Source organism: Sarcophilus harrisii, chromosome 3, assembly GCF_902635505.1.
Source record: "Sarcophilus harrisii chromosome 3, mSarHar1.11, whole genome shotgun sequence".
Lineage (NCBI taxonomy): Eukaryota > Metazoa > Chordata > Mammalia > Dasyuromorphia > Dasyuridae > Sarcophilus > Sarcophilus harrisii.
The window spans coordinates 599,929,606-599,949,528 of record NC_045428.1 but is presented as its reverse complement, the minus strand read 5'-3'; the positions used below and the strand labels follow the sequence as shown (position 1 = coordinate 599,949,528).

Sequence of the window (19,923 nt, the reverse complement as noted above, 5' to 3'; positions counted from 1 at the left end):
AAGATATTTAAAGTTCATTTTTTTCACAATTCCAAATTGTTTTCCAAAATACCTGCTTCAAGTCAAAAATTCCATTAGCAGTGTATTAATAGATTTGCTTTCCCAAAGACCACTCAACATTTGACTATTTTCCTTTTTCGTCATCTTGTGATGGAAGTAAAATTCCATTTTTTAGTGTCATTTTAGTTTGCATGCTATTAATCTGGATTTTGTGATTGATAATTTACATTTCTTGTTTAAAATATACTCATTCTTTTATTGGGAAACATTAATGTGTATAAATTCATTTGCGTCAACTGTCCTTAATGACTCGTCTTATCAGAGATGTTTGAAGCAATTCCCACCCCCCAAGCAGATTTTTTTATTTTAGCTGATTTTGCTCATAACATTTAGTTTTATCTAGCCAAACCTGCCTACTTTGTCCATCTTTTATGATCTCTCTTCTATTTCCAATCTGGTTATGATATTCCCCCTAATAAGAGTTGTAGGAAAAATACCTCCTGTTCTTTATTTTTCAGAATATGACCTTTCAAGCTACTTTGTTGAAGTTTTCATTTTCCCATTAGTTCTTGTTAATAGGGAGTTCTTCCCCAACTATTTTGTGATCCTAAGTTTATCAAATAGCAGAATATTGTATTCATTTCCTTCTAGATCTGAAATGTCTTGTTTGTTGCACTGATCTACTTTTGTATTTTTTAACCAGTATTAAATAGTGAATGATTATTACTCAATAATACAATTTAAGATCTGGTCATATTAAATCACCTTCATTCCTATTTTAAATTATTTCTCTTAGAATAACTGACTTTTTGTTCTTCCAGATTTTATTTTGTCTAGTACTGCAAAGTACCATTTGTTAAAAATAACATTGTTCACAGATTACTGTAATTTTATTTATCCCTCTCTGTGTGTCTGAATGCTTATTTCTGCTAATGGTTATTAAGCTTAGTATGAAAAAATAAAAGACAAAACATCCACAATTTACAATACTATGTTTCACACTATTTCAGTGGTTTTATTCAAGTTTAAAAAAAAAACAAACAATTCCAATCTTAATTTACTGTTTCAGATTCTGACCCAGCACATATTTTGAAGTGACCTAGGCAATTCTAATGCAACTTGATGGCAGCTAATCTACAGGAAAAGATTAATAGAAGCACTTAATTTTCATCAAAGCACCAAATGTACTAGTTTGTGAAAAAAACACTGCCTTCTCTTCACTATTAAACAATTATACAGTTCTCCCCATATTATCACATTCCCATCATTCGAAATCTTGGATATCTTAACAGGAAGGAATTACAACCTCAATGTATGCTCAATAATTACATTAATTTTTTCTTCCATTTTAATTCTTGTTATTTCTTAAGGCTTTTAAAGACTTTTCTTACATTTCTTACAAAGGCCTTTTATATTTTTGTGATGATAAACCAAAACTGATCCACAGCTCAATTTCCCACATCACACAGGATACTCTCTGGTATGAATTCTGTGCAATTTAATAAGGGTTCCCTGTGGCTAAAGGTTTTTTCACATTCATTATTTGTGCAAGAGAGTTCTTTCTTCATTATGAACAGTCTTTTGGTCAATAAATTTTTCTTCTCTTGTTGAAGGTTTTCCCAAGTTCATTACATTTAAAATGTCTATTTCCATTAAGTTTGTTCTCATGATAAAGGATGTGCTTTGGAAGAAAGATATCCCACATTCATTATATTCAAGTGACTTCTATCATAAATTATCTTTATTAGGTTTTCCCCTCCCACATTCATTACACTCAAATTTTTCTCTACAATGTGAATCAATTATATGGCAATAAATAAGGGATATGGCACAGCTGAATTATTCCCACAGTCATTAAAGGATTTTTCTGATATTAAAGCTGTTAACAACTTTTTCGCGTTCATTACACTTAACAGAATTTTTCTTCAGTTTGAATTATCTGATGTTAAGGCATGTGTTATTATAAACTTTCTTATATTCATTGAATTAAAAGGATTCCACTCCAGTATGAACCTTCTTATGTTCATTAAGGTTTCCCCTCTGGCTAAAGGACTTCCCACATTCATCACATACAAATGGTTTCTCTCCAGTATGAATTCTCTGGTGTTCATTAAGTTTTCCCCTCTGGCTGAAGGCTTTTCCACATTCATTACATTCAAAGGGTTTCTCTCCAGTATGAATTCTCTGATGTTCAGTAAGGTTCCCTCTCTGGCTGAAGACTTTTCCACATTCATTACATTCAAATGGTTTCTCTCCAGTATGAATTCGCTGGTGATTTCTAAGGGATGTTCTATGGCTAAAGGCTTTCCCACATTTATTACAGTCAAAGGGTTTTTCTCCAGTATGGATTCTATAGTGTTCATTAAGATTTCCTCTACGGCTGAAAGTTTTCCCACATTCACTGCATTCGAAGGGCTTTTCTCCGGTATGATTTCTCTGATGTCTATTAAGATAGCACCTCATACTGAAAGCTTTTCCACAAATATTACACTGAAAGGGCTTCTCTCCAGTATGGATTCTCTGATGATGAACGAGGGAACCCCTGTGGCTGAAGTCTTTTCCACATTCATCACACTTACAAGGTGGCTTCTCTCTAGTGTGAATGTTCTGATGTTGAGTCAGGTTCCCCCTCAGGCTAAAGGCTTTCCCACATTCATTGCATTCAAAGGGTTTTTCTCTGGTGTGCATTCTCTGATGTACAATAAGGTGTTCCCTTTGGCTAAAGGCTTTCCTACATTCATTGCATGCAAAAGGCTTCTCTCCAGCATGAATTCTCTGATGCTTAGTAAGATGTCCCCTCTGGATAAAAGCCTTCCCACATTCATTACACACAAAAGGTTTCTCTCCACTATGAATTCTCTGATGTTGAATAAGATATGATTTCTTGCTAAAAACTTTTCCACAATCACTGCATTCAAAGGGTTTCTCTCCAGTATGAATTCTTTGATGATAAATAAGTAATGTCTTATGGCTGAAAACCTTTCCACATTTACTGCACTCAAAGGGAATCTCTCCAGGATGAATTCTCTGATGATATATAAGGGATGTCCTCCAACTAAAGGATTTTTCACATTCATTACATTCAAAGGATTTTTCTCCAGTATAAAGTCCTTGAGGAGTAAGATGTGAAGTTTTATTGAAAGCTTTCCCACATCCAGTACATTCATATGATTTGTCTTCAGTACATATCATGTGAAAGTGAATAAGATCTGAGTGATAACTAAAGGCCTCTCTACATTTACTATAGTTACAAAGCTTTTTCCAAAAGGAAACTCTATGCTGTTCAATTAGTTCTGAAAACTGCTTAAAGCTCTTTCCAAGTGTATCATCTTCATAGAAATTTTCTCCTGTAGAAATTCTTTGTTGTGACACAAACAATGAGTTTGGACTGCAACTTCTTGCAAACATACTGCATCCTTGGATGCCTACACTATTAGACATTTCTTGGAGACTGATTCTGGATTGTTTCTCAAGAATACCCTTTTGTTCCTCTACACCATTAAAATATCCCCAAATTTCTTTCATCTTGGAATCCCAGGGATCATCCCTTGTGAGACTGTGATCACATGATGCTCCTAGACAAAGGCCCTCCTGTGGAGTGGAGTCCTTGATTTGAGATCTAATTTCCTGACTAAGATAATCTGCAAGAAAAAAAAAAAGCAAAAACAGATTATTAATACTTACTATTTGTTGTGCTTTGAAAAAGTAAATTACTTCATGGTGGATTTTTACATTTGGTTTCCCCTTCATGAAGGAGGACAATTAATATGGGAAAAAAATTGGCAAACTAGCATAACTTTTCAAAGAAAAGCAGATACAAACTGTCCTGCTGATGGAGGGTGGCTGAGTTCATATCCTACTTCAGATACTTGCTCTAATCTAATCAATCTCGGGGCAGCTAGGTGGTGCAGTGGATAGAAAACCAGCCCTGAAATCAGGAGGACCTGAGTTTGAATCTGGCCTCAGACACTTAACACTTCCTAGCTGGGTGACCCTGGGCAAGTCACTTAACCCCAATTGTCTCAGCAAAAAAACAATCTAATCAATCTCTTAGTAAGGATGTTCTATAGCTAAAGGCTTTCCCACTTTTATTTACAGTCAAAGGGTTTCTCTCTAGTAAGTATTCTCTGGTGCTTATTAAGATTTCCTCTACAGCTGAAGGTTGTCATCAAAAACAACCATAAGAAAGAGAGATCAGTCCAAGGACTGTAGTTGGTCAAAATCAAAAAAAATAGGTAACAAGTGAGGAAGAGATAACCCATTGTAGGAATAAAGTCAGTGGATTGTATCAAACTCTCTAACAGAACATCTGATTAAGAACAGGAAACTAGGCTTCAGGACACATGGCAATACAGGCATTGTGGATAATACAGGTGGTGGGGCTGGCATTTTTATGTGCCAGCCTGGTCTGTCCTTTATAAATGTTTTTTTTTCATTTTTATCCTCATAGTAACCCTGGGAGGCAGGCCCCATTATTATTCATATAAACAGAATACAGTCTATTTTTTATAAATATATAAAATTTTTAATAAATACAAATATATTTTTATAAATAGAAAACTGAGACAAACACCTATACAGGATTGCACAACATCTGAGGCTGGCTTGAAACTCAGCTCTTCCTGCCTCCAGCTCCAACACTTTATCCACTTCACCCAGCTGCCTGAGTGCAATAACTGTTGACTTAATCACAGCAAATCAGCAAGTGAGACTCTCAGTCCTGGCAGCTTCCAGTCTCGGCACAGGAGGACAATCTCCATCTCAGGCAACAACAGGAGAGACAGACAGGGCTACCCCTACTGTGAGCAAGGAGCCCCTGTGTTCAAAGCCAAGGCTCAAAGCTGCACAATAGGCTTGAGATAGCATCCCCTGTACCCCAGGAGCAGAGCTCAACCTTAAAAGTCACAAATCAGACAAAAAGAAAGAAAGAATGAGCAAGAAACAGAAAAGAACCTTAACCATAAAAAGCTACTAAGGTAAAAGGAAGAGCAAAACACTAACTAAGATGAGGACAAAAATGCCTACATGGAAAATTTCAAAGAATCATATGAAGTCCAAAGAGCCTTCTTGGATATGTGCATAAAAATTTTTTAAACCCAGATAAAAGAGGTAGAAGGAAAACTGGGAAAAAAGAAACAAGAGTTATGCAAGAGGGAGTCAACAGGTTAGTAAAGGAAGGACAAAAATTAACTGAAGAAAATGATTCCTTTAAAAATACAATTGGCCAAATGCCAAAAAAAAATCCACTGAAAAAAGAAGTGGAAGGGAAAAGGGAAAGAAAAATGTAAGGAAGGGCAGAAACACTGGGAGAAAGGGGTAAGGGAAAAGAAGGGGTAATAAAAGGGAAGGCAAATTGAGAGTGGGGTGAGCCAAAAACAAAGCACTACTGAGGGGGACAAAGTGGAAAGAAAGTAAAAAAAAAATTATATATGGAGAGAAAATAGGATAGAGGGAAGCACGCAGATAGAAATCAAAAGGGAATATGAATGGGATGAACTCTTCCATAAAGCCGAGGCAGCTAGCAGAGTGGATTAAAAACCAGAATCCTATATGTTGTTTACAAGAAACCTATTTGAAACAAAGAGATACATACAGAGTAAGGATAAAAGGCTTGAGCATAATTTATTATGCTTTAGTCAAGGCAAAAAAAACACAAGGGTAATCATCCTGATCTTAGACCAAGCAAAAACAAAAATAGATCTTTCTAATTAAAAGAAATAAAGAAAACTACATCTTGTTAAAGGATACTACAGACAATAAAGTGGTATCAATACTAAATTTATATGCACCAAGTGGTAAAGCATCCAAATTCTTAGAAAAGTTAAGCCAGTTACAAAAAAAAAAAAAAATAGACAGCAAAACTATTGTAGTGGGGGACCTCAACCTCTCCCTCTCAGAATTAGATAAATCTAACCACAAAATAAATAAGAAAGCAATTAGGGAGGTTGATAGAATCTTAGAAAACTTAGACATGGCAGGCCCCTGGAGAAAACAGAATAGGGATAGAAAGAAATGTGCCTTTTTCTCAGCAGTACATGGCACTGACACAAAAAATGGCCACATATTAGGGTATAAAAATGTCACATTCAAATGCTAAAAAACAGAAATAGTAAATTCTTCCTTTTCATATTATGATGCTATAAAAATTACATTCAATAAAGTGCCAGAGAAAGACAGACTAAAAGCCAATTGGAAATTAAATAATATAATTCTAAAAAAATGAGTGGGTCAAACAACAAATCATAAAAATATCAACTTCATCCAAGAGGATGATGATATAATAATGAGACAATATACCAAAAGCTATGGGATGCAGCCAAAGAAGCTCTTCGGGGAAATTTTATATCTCTAAATAGTTACATGAATAAAACAGAGAAAGTGATCAATGAATTAACTGGGCAACTAAAAACACTAGAAAAAGAACCAATCTTAAAATCCCAACTAAATATCAAATTGGAAATTCTGAAAATCAAAGGATTAATAAAATTGAAAGTAAGAAAACTACTAAACTAATTAATAAAACTAAGAGTTGGTTTTATGAAAAAAACAAAACAAAACAGATAAAACTTTTGGTTAAACTGATTTCAGAAAGAAAAAATCAAATAACCAACATCAAAAATGAAGAGGGTAAACTTACTACCAATGAAGAAATTAAAGCAATAATTAGGAGCTACTTTGCCCAAATGTATGCCAACAAACCTGACAATCTAATTGAAATGGATGAATATTTACAAAAACATAAATTGCCCAGATTAACAGAAGAGGAAATAAATTGCTTAAATAACCCCATTTTAGAAAAAGAAATTGAACAAACCATCAGTGAACGCCTTAGAAAAAATCTCCAGGACTTACAAATTCTACTGAGCATATAAAGAACAATAAATTCCAATACTAAATAAATTATTTGGAAAAACAGCCAAGAAAGATTCCCTCCAGATTCCTTCTATGACACAAATATGGTGCTGATACCTAAACCAGGAAGAGTCAAAACAGAGAAAGAAAATTACAGACCAATCTCCCTAATGAATATTGATGCAAAAAAATTAAATAAAATAGTAACAACTTATTGTTGTTACTTATCAGCAAGATAATACACTATGACAAAGAGGGTTTTATAGTAGGAATGCAGGGCTGGTATCAGGAAAACTATTGGCAAAGTTGACCATATCAATAACAAAACAGAAATCATATAATCTCAAGAGATGCAAAAAAAGCTTTTGACAAAATACAGCACCCATTTATATATATAAAAAAAAAACCAACTAGAGAACACAGGAATAAATAGTTTTCCTTACAATGATAAGCAGCATCTATCTAAAACCATCAGCAAACATTATTTGTAATGGGGAGCAGCTAGACACATTCCCAATAAGACCAGGGGTGAACCAAGGATGCTCATTATCACCACTATTATTCAAGATTTTACTAGAAATGTTGGTTTCGGCAATAAGGAGAGAAAAAAAAATTAAACCAATTAGTCAGGAATAAGAAGATAAAACTATCACTCTTTGCAGATAATGTGATGGTAAACTTAGAAAATGCTAGCAAATCATCCAAAAATCTACTTGAAACAATTAACAGCATTATCAAAGTTGCAGGATATAAAATTAACCCACACAAATCAGCAGCATTTCTAAGTTACTAACAAAGGCCAGCAGCAAGAGATAAATAGAAAGAGAAATTCCATTTAAAATAACTGTAGACAAAAAAAAAACATATGTGAGTATCTGTCTGTCAAGACAAAACCAAAAACTATATGAGCATAATTACAAAACATTTTTCACACAAATAAAGTCAGGTCTAAACAATTGGGAAAATATCAGTTGCTCACGTGTAGGTCAAGACAATATAATAAAAATGGTAATTCTACCCAAATTAGCCTACTTGTTCAAAATTCATCTAGAAAAAAGAAAAGATCAAGAATATCAAGGAAACTAATGAAAAAAAATGCAGTGCAATGACCTACCAGTACCAGACTTAAAATTCTATTATAAAGCAGCAGTTATCAAAACCTTTTGGTACTGGCTAAGAAATAGAATGGTAGATAAATGGAACAGATGAGATGTACATGGCACAATAATTAATGACTATAGTAATTTACCCCCAAACTCCAACTTTGGAATAAAGACTCATTATTTGACAAAAATTGCTGAGAAAATTAGAAAATTGGTCAGAAACTCAGCATAGACGTACATCTCATACCCTATATCAAAATAAGGTAAAAAATGTACATGATTTAGGTGTAAAGGGTGATATCATAAGCAAATTAAGAGAGCAAAGGATAGTTTACCTATCAGATCTTTGGAGAAAGGAGGAATTTATTACCAAATAAGAACTAGAGAACATTATGAAATGTAAAATGGCCAATTTCAATTACATTAAATGAAAAAGATTTTGCAGCAGCCAAAATCAGAAGAGAAGTAGAAGTTTAGGAAAAATTTTTTACAGCCAGTAGTTCTGATAATGGTCTCATTTCAAAATATATAAAGAACTGAGTCAAATTTATGAGAATACAAGTCATTCCCCAATTGATGAAATGCTCAAAGAATATTAATAGACAATTTTCAGATGACGAAATTAAAGCTATCTATAACTATATGAAAAAATACTCTAAATCACTATTGATTAGAGAAATGCAAATTAAAACAATTTGGAAATACCACCTCACAACTCTCAGATTAGCTAAAATGATAGGAAAAGATAATGATAAATGTTGGAGGGGATGTGGGAAAACTGGGACATTAATGCATTGTTGACAGAGTTGTGAAATAATCCAGCCATTCTGGAGAGCAATATGGAACTATGTCCAAAGAGCTGTAAAACTGTACAGATCGTTTGACTCACAAGAGTTTCTACTGGGATTATATCCCAAAGAGATCATAAAGGAGGGAAAGGATCCACATGAGCAAAAATGTTTGTGGCAGCCTTTTTTGTGTGGCACGAACTGGAAATTGAGTGGATGCCCATCCATTGGAGAATAGCTGAATAAGAAGTTGTGGTATATGAATGTTATGGAATACTATTGTTCTGTAAGAAATGATCAACAGGATGATTTCAGAAAGGCCTGGACTTACAGAACTAAGAAAACATTGCTCAGTTGGTCAATTTCTCCCACAAATAGAACAGATTTGCACCTCAGGGTGAACACAGACTCATGAAAAATCAAAAAGACATGGGGAAGAACAGGAGACGTCCTGATACAACCTGAGAGGATCTGAAGAAAGACCAGAGAAGACTGGAAGAAAGTGCAACTATCTCCAGGACATCTCCAGAGAGATACCAAGAGGGCGGCCCTGCAGCTAGGAGCCTCAGCAGGAATCACGGAAACTTTCACTTCCCAAACTGTTTGTGGAGGGGGAGACTGCAGGGTAATGACCCTGGGTAAAAGGGAACCAGCCCACAGGGAGTACAATGGCAGAGGCCCGGGATGCTCCTGGAGGGGATGCTTTTGGAGTGGAGTTCCTGGTGAAAGGGGAGAACTAAGGTGAAGCCAGAGGCTCTATCCCTGCCCTACCCCCCAGGATCAGTGGTGCTTACACTAATACCTCTTATTTTTAAAAATGAACTGGCAAAGAAGAATCCCATCATAGAAACACACTAAGGAAGATCAGGGTTCATCTTTAGAGGAGGACACTGAAATAAAAAAAGCTTCTACCGCAAAGAGTAATGTGAAATGGCTCCCTGCCCAGGCCTGTGGCCAAAAATAATATACCCAGAAAAATTATAATATTGAATGAGAAAAAATGGACATTCAATGAACTTGCAGATTTTCAGGGCTTTCTATCCACCAAACCCAAACTTACTAGAAAATTCAACACATAAGAGCCAGTATCAAAGATCAATTTCAAGGAAATCAACATGGACAAATTGTTTATAATTTTTTTACATGGGAAATTTATAGCATATATTTAAGATTGACAACAATACAACAACTCAAAAAAAAAGATTAGGGCAGAGTTAAGGTAAAAATAATTACATCATACAGATGAAGTGCAGAGGAAGAATGGACACAAATATAAGAGGGAGGAGAAAGGCTCATAGTTCTGAAAACCTATTCATATTGGGAATGAGTTAAATGGGTAATATTACAAATATAGTATGAAGGGTATAGCACCCTCCAAAATCTATCAAGTAATAAGGGGGGAAGAAAGGGGGAGGGGGAAGCAAAGGGTGAGGGAAGAAGACAAGGGAGGATCCACAGGTGGGGGAAGTTAAATAATAGCAAGGCAAGTCAAGGAGCAGAATTAAAGCAAACAATCAGCAGGAATAGTAAAGATGTGTGTGTATCCATGTGTTTTGTGTGTGTGTGTGTGTGTGTGTGTGTGTGTGTGTATACTACAGACTTTCTGGTTCTCTACACTTAACTACAGCCTGCTTGGAGGGATGGGAGGGATAAAATGGGGGGAAAAGAGCAAAGTAAAACAGTTGCACAGCAGAGAGCAAAATAATTTACAAGGAAGAAATGCTGGATACTCATGAATATAACTTCTAATATATAGACTTTCTTGAACTGGTATTTGTTATATATTTTGAATCCTTCCTGATGTTCTGCTGGGCACATGACTATATTGTCTTTTGTTTTTTATCCCTTTTCTGTTTTTATTTTCTCATTGTTTCTTTCAATAAAATAAATTGGGAAAAAATAGAAATAAAAAATAAGTTACTGGAAAATTAAAAAAAAAGATTATGTGATGATCAATTATAACAGATGTGGTTCTTTTCAGTTCAGTGATTCAAGGCAATCCCAATAAACTCTTGAGATGGAAAACACCATCTGCATCCAGAAAGAGAACTATGAAAACTAAATGTAAATCTAATACACATGGTGTTCACTTTTTTTTCCTTTTCCATCTATTTTTTTCCCCAATAGTTTTTCTCTTTTGTTCTGGTTTTTCTCTCCCAACCTGATTCATAAATATGTAAAAAATGAATGTACATGTACACCTCCCCCCCCCCCAAAATGTTTTTACATGTAGCTGGGAAAAATAAAAATTTAAAAATAATTGAAATAAAAATTTTAAAAAGTTACCTAGGATCTGTCTCCCTTCTCCCTCCTCCTCCTGCCTGTCCCTGCTTCTCCCTCCCCATTCTAATCTATGTTCAACAGCATGGAACTGGAGCTAGGAGGCTCCCCAGCCCTTCTCTGTGGCTGGAGTCTTAGGGAGCTGCTCAGGGCAGGAAGGTCAAAGTAGCCTAATTCCCCAGGGGTGGTTCTCCCTGTGAGTGATGGCCTCCCCGAAGCTTCTGTCACTGCCCTCCTCCTCTCGGATTTTCTGAGTCTGGTCCTTCCAGTCAGACTACTCTTGCTCTGTCTCCTTTGCTGGATTGTCCATGTCTTGCCCCCTACTTGTGCATACCTACCAAGACTCTGTCCTGTAGCCTCCTCTCTTCTCTTCTACCCCCTTCTCTCTGTCCCTTCTCTTAGCCACTTTATCCACTTCTATGCCTTTAATTACCACCTGTATGCAGGGCATTCTCATTATTTATCCAGCCCTGTTCCCTCTGCCTCGCAGACTTCTCAAGCACCATGTCCCATACACGTCTCAAAGGCAACACAGCCAAAAAAGGATCATTCTCTTCCCCATCTAACTTTCCCTGCCAGTGCAGGGGGCACCTGGCCAGACTCCCCCTTTCCTGTCTCCTCTCACACAGTCACCAGCCTCCCTCAGACTCTCACTGCCTCCCCTGGATGCCCGCTGATTGGGCTCCTTCCCTTGAGTCTCCCTCGTCTGTTGGTCTTCCACTAAGCTGTCAAAGCGATCTCCCTGAAGCACGGGTCTGACCACGTCACTTTAGTGCTCAATAAATCCCGTTCCCTTATTGCTCCATCAAACACAAACGTCCCCTCTCTGCACAATATGGCCCTAAAGTGCCTTTTCAGACTTATTCCACACCCCACTCACCACCCAAATTGGCAATTGCTGTCTGTTCCTCGGGCACATTTCTCCATTTCCAAGCTTCCCCATCTACAATGTATTCTCTTCTCACCTTAATGTCTTATTATCCCATTTTCTTTAAACCTTAGCTCAAGTGCACACTCTGCAGGCCTTTCTCGATGCCTCCAGTTGCTTGTGCCTCCTTCCCCCCAAATGTCTACTATTTACTTGTACCTACCCGTAGACGTCAACGTTCTCCGCCCCAGCAGAATGTAAGTTCTAACTGAAGGGCAGGGAATCTCTCCCCTTTGCCTTTGTATTTCCAGTGGCCAGCACAGAAGAGCAGGTTCCTAATCAATGTTTATTGAGTGAATGACCCTTAATGTTTAGTAGCTACTGGCTACCAAGTTCTGGGCTATGTTCTCCGAAGTGCAGAGCTTAAAACTGTCACGACCCAACGTTCTCCACCACATCCCAAATGCTACCCCCAACCTCCCTTTTTATTGTCTCATTTCTTTTAAATAACAAATGGGACCCACGTAGAGCCCATTCTGATCAAGACCCTCACTGACCAGTGTCAGAGACCCCTAAGACTGTTTTTTGACTCTTGTTCCCAGGAACACGAGGCCCTCTTCTTTATGGTCCCAACTTGGAGCCGTGGTTTCCGCACTAACTCCGTCCTTGCATTTTGCCATCTGGCGGCTTCTGGGCATCTCAGGAGACACCTTCCCCCTCCAGCTTCTCTCCGTGGTATCTGGCTCTTGGCAGACAGTTGTCTCTTTCTCCCAGGGTTGCTCAGATTTACAAGATGGCAGGCAAATACCAACCTTCCTTAGGCGTGTGCCATCTCTGGTGGGGCCCCACCCTTCCTGTTTCTGGCACAAAAACCCACAACCCATGCTCTTGCTCTAGTCCTTTTGGACTAGCCACCCAATACCCTTCTCAATCTTTCTCTTCAACACCTCTTACTGTCAACGGGCAGCTGTGATGACCTTGTGTTCCTGTGCCTTTAGCTCTTGCCAAAGACTCTCAATTCCAAACGCTTCCAAAAGCGCTTCCTCAGTCTCTTCCCACAGCCACCTCCCATTCTGCCAGCCCTCAGTGTTACGACACGAAGGCCAAACCTTGAGTCTAAGGCCTCCTGAGCATCTTAATCCATCCCCAAGAATCACAAAGGTTTTCCCGACCTCCCCTTAGGATGCTTCTGATAAGGAAGGAATTGGAGAGGTGACAGACAGCAGGTGCCTTCTCCAGTCATTACTGGTGACATCTGGCACTGCCAGGGAAGGCCCTGCTCAGTCCTCCTACGGGGGTGAGCCCCTGGCAGCCCAGGGCAGACCTCTGACTGGTGCCACAGTCTGCTGCCCTGAACACCCGGGAGCCTGCACCAGACCCAGGCCTTGCATTCATGTTTCTCTCCATTGTTTATAGAAGTGTGACCGTTTCTACATCACCTTTAACTGTCTTACATGGATGTTTTTATGCTTTGTACATTCAGAGTATATTTTTAAATATTCACCCTCAAGAAAAGGGCCGTGGTCTTCTCTGCACCTGGGGGATGTGAGGGAGGAGAAGACAGATCTCGGGAAGATGAGTGACCACTGAAGGGGATGAGGACATAGGAGCACATTCCTGTTAAGCTAGCCCTCCCCTGCACCCTTGTGAGGGAGGAGAATTGCTCAGCTCCCCGGCCCAGGGGCTGGCCCCTGACTGACCTGGGGAGAGCTGGGAGGCTTCTCGGCCGGGGTTCACACACTCACCTGGGCCGGGGTCAATGAGCACTTCTTCCTCGGGCTCCTTCAGAAGCCCCGGTGCTTCTCCTCGCTCCAACTGAGAGATCACATAGGGTTTGGAAACCGACAGGCCTGTTTATGGGGCAGAAAAGAGAATAGAGCTGAAGAACCATTCATGATCTCAATCATGAGTGTTTCCCCTCAAGGGGAAAACATAATGGAGAACAAAGAAAGCAGAAGGGCAGCCCCCACAAAGGCCTTGCTCCTGGGGAGGCAAAGCAGAAAAACTCTGGCCCATGAACCCCGAAGATTCAGAAATACTGTCCTTCCCCATCCCCAATACCCAAAGATTCTGGAATATTCGTGTGGAACAAACTCAAAGGAGCCTCTCAGACACCCACAGTCTTCAGGAAATAACCTGAACAGCCCAATAAAAGGATAGGAACAGTCCTTACCCAGAAACACAAGGTTCTCATAGTTCTCCAGCATCACGTCCCGGTACAGGTCCCTCTGGGGCAGGTCCAGCTGGCCCCACTCCTCCCAAGTGAAGTCCACAGAGACATCCTGGAACGTCACGGGCCTCTGAAACATGGACACACTACTTCTCAGACACAGATAACGGGGGGACGTGCCTTGGCAAAGATACATGGGAGGCAGTTCTTGCAGCATTGAAGAGTCACTATCGACACTGTGGCCCAGTGCAGTTTTTCTTTTTTAATGGCTCAAATTGACCCTGAGAACTCGTCATCCTTAAACGCAAACTCGGCAAGCACATGGTGAGCACACACTACATGGAGGGTAGGCTGAGCATGCCGAGGAGCCAAATACATCAATGATCTCTGCGATCCAGGAACAAGTCTGCCATCATCATCCTTCATCTGAGGGACCCTCGAAGACCAGCGAAGCACCTCCTATACGGCGCCCTATTGGAACATCACTGGGCCCCTGGAGTTAGGAGCGAGCAATATTCCCATTTTACAGATGCGGCTGAAAAGGGTCCAGTCACCCTTTTGGTGCCATGCATTTCCGCAATAGCTCTGTCACCAAGTGTCCAAGCCAGGATCTGCACCCATCTTCCAGACCCCCAGGCCCAGACTGCACCACGTGGCCAATCATCATCAAAGTCGGGGACTCATAGGGATGTGAGGGGAAATGGCCCCTCAGATTTTGAGACAGCAAAGGAGCAGCAGCATCAAAGCCCAGGGTGATGTGCAGCTCAGGTTTAGGAAGAGCAGATTTCAAAGGGTGTAGGAAGGCAGGTAAAACCCCAGGGCCTGGCTCTCCAGAGGGAAATTTGCCTTGGGGGAAAGCGAAGCAGAGAAAGTCTGGCAGTGTGGCCGGGCCCCCGACCACCCCAACCATATGGCCACAAAGGGTGCTGCGGCACTCTGCAAAGTTGGGGTCAGAGAGTGGAACACAGGGAGGGGTAAAGGTCAAAGACCAAGGCAGGAAGAGAAAGAAAGCTACAGAGGACCAAGGCCAGGCCGCCTTGGGGCTGGGCAGCTGGAGGAAAGGGTTGAACCAAATGAAGAGCAGAAGCAGTCATCCAGGAATGGGAATCCATAGCAAGTCTCATACAAGAATCCAAACATGGCCTTCTCCTGCTGGAGGGACAAGGCTAGACCAATGAGGAGGGGATGGGGGCTCAAAGGACCGCAAGCTCAGAGATTCTGAAGTCAGGAAAAAATTCAAATTTGACCTCAGACACACAGACACTTCCTGGCTGTGTGATCCTGGGAAAGTCACTTAACCCCAACTGCCTCAGCCAAAAAAAAAAAAAAAAGTGGCCTTGGGGTCCAAAGACCTCCATTTGCATTCTGGCTCCAATTCTCACTAGCTGGCTGCCAAGGCAAATCCCAGAGCCTTCCTGAGGCCAAATTTCCTCATTTGTAAAATAAAATCCTTGTAGGGCTGCTGAGAGAGCCCCATGGGTACAGAGCACACGATCAATCTTAAAAAACCAAAATCTCTTCCAAAGACTAAAGGGCCCAAGAACCGGAAGGGCTGCTCTGAAGAGGGATTCTACCTGTCCAGTTTGGCCCCTAAGGCAGAATCAGGAACAAGAATGAAGGAGCCATTCAATAGTGAGCAGACTGGGCCATCTAGAAAGGCAGAGGTTCCCTACCCCTCCTATTCCGCCTCTCCCCCCCCCCCACCCCAGGATCTTTAAGTGGGGCCACTGTTCTAGTCTGTTGGAGGGGGAACCAGCCCAACAAGATGCTTTCTAAATAGGAGAATGCATATAGTAAGAGCATAATAAATGCAGGGTTTGTGTCTCCAAAAATCTGTGAATTGGCCTTTATTGGGAAGGTTATTTAGAGGGGAGGAGGACAAAGAAGAAAACATGCACAAAGAGGGTCTCTAAGCTAGAGGGAATTCCAACTTACCTGGCATTTGACCGTCAGCAGCTCAGGGGCCATTCCCTCCTTTCTGTTCCCCTCTCAGCAATGGGACTCGAATGGGGCAGAAAGAGCTGGGGAAGAGAAATGACCATCAAGGACTGAAGCACTCCTGAACCCCCAGGCAGGGAACCCCCAACACTAGCATTACATAGCTCTCTAGCCACATTTCTAATTAATGCTGGGTGTTGACCAAGTCAGAGCAAACAGACCTAAGGATCTTGATTGAGAGCCTGGACTCGGGCTCAGAGGGTGGACTTGGCTCTTGTCCCCCCACCCCCCATTCTCAGAAGGCCTTCGAGGGGGTGGGAAATTAATCTAGTCCAGAATTTAACAGGCACAGACTTGAGGGGGGGAGGGGAAAGTACACGTTATTATTACTACATAGAATATTGATTCAAACAATATATTTTGAAGAATAAACTTGTAACATAGGAATAATACACACTTACCAGACAGCTATAACAAACAAACAAACAACATATAACATCGTTACTCCGGGAGAGCACCAATACCTGAGGTGCTTGGCTGGGAAAGGGTCCCAGGAAGGGTGTCCCCGCCCCTCCTGGGTGAGATTCCAAAGTTTCTTTCCCACTACGGGGCTTACACAAGGCTGAGAACAAAGGAGGCACTGTGCCAAGTGTTCTCTTTTGATATGTGACCCTCCAGACGGAGCAGCCTTCCAGATGTGGGGCGCTTCCATCTCAGGGGGCCCACAAAAGAGAACACTTTATTCATTCCTTTAGGCTGATTGTTTTTATTCAGGGAACTGGCCAGGTTTCTGGAGCAAAACACAGCAGCAATAAAGGAAGGTCTTTAATCAATGCACAGAAAGAATGGCCTTTCATTCCCGTGCCTTCCAGCATTATATCAGATAACTGCAAATACACTCATGTTTTCAGCAAAAAGTTAGACAAAAGACTTGACCAAGACCCACCAGGATTCCTTACAAGGGAGAGCGCTCAGGTCTGAGACACAAGATGGGGCGGGGTGGGGGGGACAAGAGGAGGTCACAATCCAAGTATTATGAGTAGGAATATTCCTTGTGCAATATAAAGGCTACACACTTGAGTTCCTTTTCCCCTATGCACAAATGCTTGATAATCGATTCACTGACTTCCTTAGCCACATGTCTGATGCCCAACAAGGCAGCTCTTCCTCTTCTTGCCCTGGAGCTAGTGCCCTGACCATCTCACTTTGCCAGCTTCCTAAATAAACCGCCCCCACATTGCTGCTGCTCAGATCATGTACCTTCCAAGGACTCTCTATGCCTCCTTGGAACAAGGACAATCTAAGGTTCAATCCTGCCTTAGATAATGACTAGTTATGTAATCCGGGACAATTGATGTTACCTCTCTGTACCTCAGTTTGCTCACCTAGCAATGATGGCCCCTTCCAGATCTAAATCAGCAAGGCTAAGATGAAGTCAGCCTCCACAGCCACATCTCTCCACCCTGCCATGCTAGGATGCACACCCCTCTTGTGTTACTCTGTTCCTGTTACTCTACAGGCTGTGATCACATCAATATTTCCATTGTTTCTGGAAAAGGCTTGCCAATCAGTTATTCTGACTCCTTTTCACCATCTCTATGACTTCACCCTTCCCTGGCTACCACTCCATAATGTGAGTTTTCTCTCCCTCTAAGAATATAAGCTCTCTGAAGGCTGACACCATCTCTCTTGACATGGTGCTCGACAGATAATTACTTGGTCAATGTTTCTACCAATGGTAGCACTGTCAGATTCCTTAAAGCATCAAAGACAAGAACCTTGCCCAAACCCACAGCCCATGTGAGACGCTATTTTAAATAAACACCAAGACAGAGATGAAAGGATTCTAGAAACATGGAAGGCCCAAAGAGAAAGCAGCTTCTGAGACAGAAGACATTTACTTGGCTACCAAAAATGCAGCAGGAAGTTAAGTAAAAAAAAAAAAAAAAATCCATGGGCAGTTTGCAGAGCTGGACAGTCATCCTGCCTGGGGCAAGTACTCTGTTTCAACAGCACTCAACCACCACTAGAGAATGGAGGGATGACCTCCATCATTCTAGCACACAGAAGCTCTTAGAAGGAAAGAAATGAACCCCGAAGGTGGCCTTGCCTAATTATCAGAGTCCTAAGTTTATGAGTAGGAATGGCCCAAAACTTGAGGGGAAATCTTTCACATGCTTACTGGGAGGCAAGACAAGGTGATTTTTGGCCAGAAGAGTCAGAGAACCTGCACAGCACCTAGCCTGGGATGGCCCAGGGGAACCTTTCACAGCTGGAGTCAAAGACCAGAGGATGACATCAAGCCACCGGTTCACACTAAGCAGGGGCCCTGGGCACAGGGGCTGCCTTAATCCTGAACTTCACGGAGGTGTTGCAAGGAAGGGAGGAGGGAACGACCCAGATTTAGAGGCCGAAGTCCACATTATTATGATTCCTTTCTTCCTTTGTCTTTCACTTAGTAAAATCTCAAATTTAAAAGCAAACAATGGTGTGTCTGATTTGTTTAAATGGAAGCATATGAGGGCTGGGGAGCAACAAGGATAATAATGGGATCCATTTACACACACACATAACCCCGCCCCGAAAGTGAGACCCTCATCCTGAGACTCGCCTTCTAGCGCAGGTTGGGTGTAAAGCAGCCCCGGCCCGACGCCGCCCCCGTCCACGTCCCCATCTTCCGCTTCGCTGCCTGCTAGCGGCTCAGAGAGAGGCAGTTACCATGGTAACGGTTTCCAAAGGCAACACTCGAGGACCAGCTGAGGGAGGCCGGGATAAGCCCTGCCCTGGGCCCCTGAGCAGTACCCAACTTGAGCGAGGAGGAAAGCGACTGTCTTCAGGCCCACCCACTAAGGATAATCGAGGATCACGAGCTCCACAAGACCCATATCCCAATCAGCCAATGACCTCGACGTCCGCGAGCCGTGGCCCCGCCCACTGGCATCCGACCAATAGCCGCCAGGCTCAAGTACTGTCCTACCCAAGTACAAGTTCCGCCTGACCCGCCCCTCCCCCTGAGCCCCAACCTCTACCACTGGCAGGCGGCCCGACGACCACACTCCCCCACCGGCCTGCGCGGCTCCCGCTCCGACGCAGACGTCATCAAGGTCCTAGGGCTAAGGCCGCCGGTACCTGTACCTGGAGATGTGGCCGGCGGAGCCTCGGGAGCTGCCTCCGAGCGGATGCTTTGCCAATGGCGACGGGGCCGTGCTGCGCGCGCAGCTGCTGCCTATGAAGTGCGCGTGCGCAGAACGGAGCCAAAACTACAATTCCCAAAGGCCTGCGGTGGACGCTTTGGTAGTCCTCATGGAGGATTAAGGGCAGGAATGGCCGGCCGGGTGGCGGGTGCAATAAGGTCACCACAGACTAATGCAAACAAGGAGCGGCCCGGCCTCCCCATAAAACGTCTTGTGTGCCCCCAAACTTTAATTCTGTGTGTGTGTGTCTGCCTCTTCTCCCCCTCTCTCTCTCCCTCTTTTTTCCCCTCTCCCTTTCCTTTTCCATCTCCTTTTCCCTTTCCCTCTCCCTTTCCTTTTCCATCTCCCTCTCTGTGTGTCTCTCTTCTCTTTCTCTCTTTCTCCTCCCTCTCTCTCTGTCTTCTCTGTCTCTGTTTCTCTGTGTGTGTGTCTATTTCTTTCTGTCTCTCTGTCTCTGGGTGTCTCTTTCTATATACGTCTCTCTCTGCCCTTCTCTCTCCCACTCTGTTTGTCTGTCTCCAAATCCCTCACCCAAATACCTTGTACCCCTCTTCTAGCCATTGCTCCGGCACCAGGATCTTTCCCTCCCATCCTCTTTTTGGCTTCTTATTGAACTAGCCCAGCACTACACTCCTGAATCATTTATCACCTTATATCATCTATTGTGGCGTCTTACCGTTGGCTGAAGGAAGATGGTGACCTCTACTGTCATCTTAGCAACTTATTCTCC

At 41.9% G+C, this 19,923-nt stretch overlaps 1 protein-coding gene across 1 annotated transcript; it reads right to left on the bottom strand.

The window, feature by feature from the left end:
- Window positions 1-982: 982 nt before the first annotated feature.
- On the bottom strand, window positions 983-19,217 carry LOC100923606 (gastrula zinc finger protein XlCGF26.1). The gene is made up of 5 exons (XM_023501502.2): window positions 19,135-19,217; window positions 15,997-16,082; window positions 14,065-14,191; window positions 13,637-13,741; window positions 983-3,641 (listed from the first exon to the last, which is right to left on the bottom strand). The coding sequence occupies exons 2-5, from the start codon at window positions 16,027-16,029 to the stop codon at window positions 1,987-1,989; spliced, it is 1,920 nt and encodes a 639-aa protein (XP_023357270.1). The 5' UTR covers window positions 16,030-16,082; window positions 19,135-19,217; the 3' UTR covers window positions 983-1,986.
- Window positions 19,218-19,923: the final 706 nt, after the last annotated feature.

Bases quoted from the DNA above. Each gene is read 5' to 3' on its own strand.
- LOC100923606 (XM_023501502.2), bottom strand. From the start codon at position 16,029: ATGGCCCCTGAGCTGCTGACGGTCAAATGCCAG. The intron at 14,192-15,996 runs GTAAGTTGGAAT...TCCATGTTTCAG, and splicing joins TGCTGACGGTCAAATGCCAG to AGGCCCGTGACGTTCCAGGA. The intron at 3,642-13,636 runs GTGAGTGTGTGA...TTTTTCTTGCAG, and splicing joins GCTCATTGACCCCGGCCCAG to ATTATCTTAGTCAGGAAATT.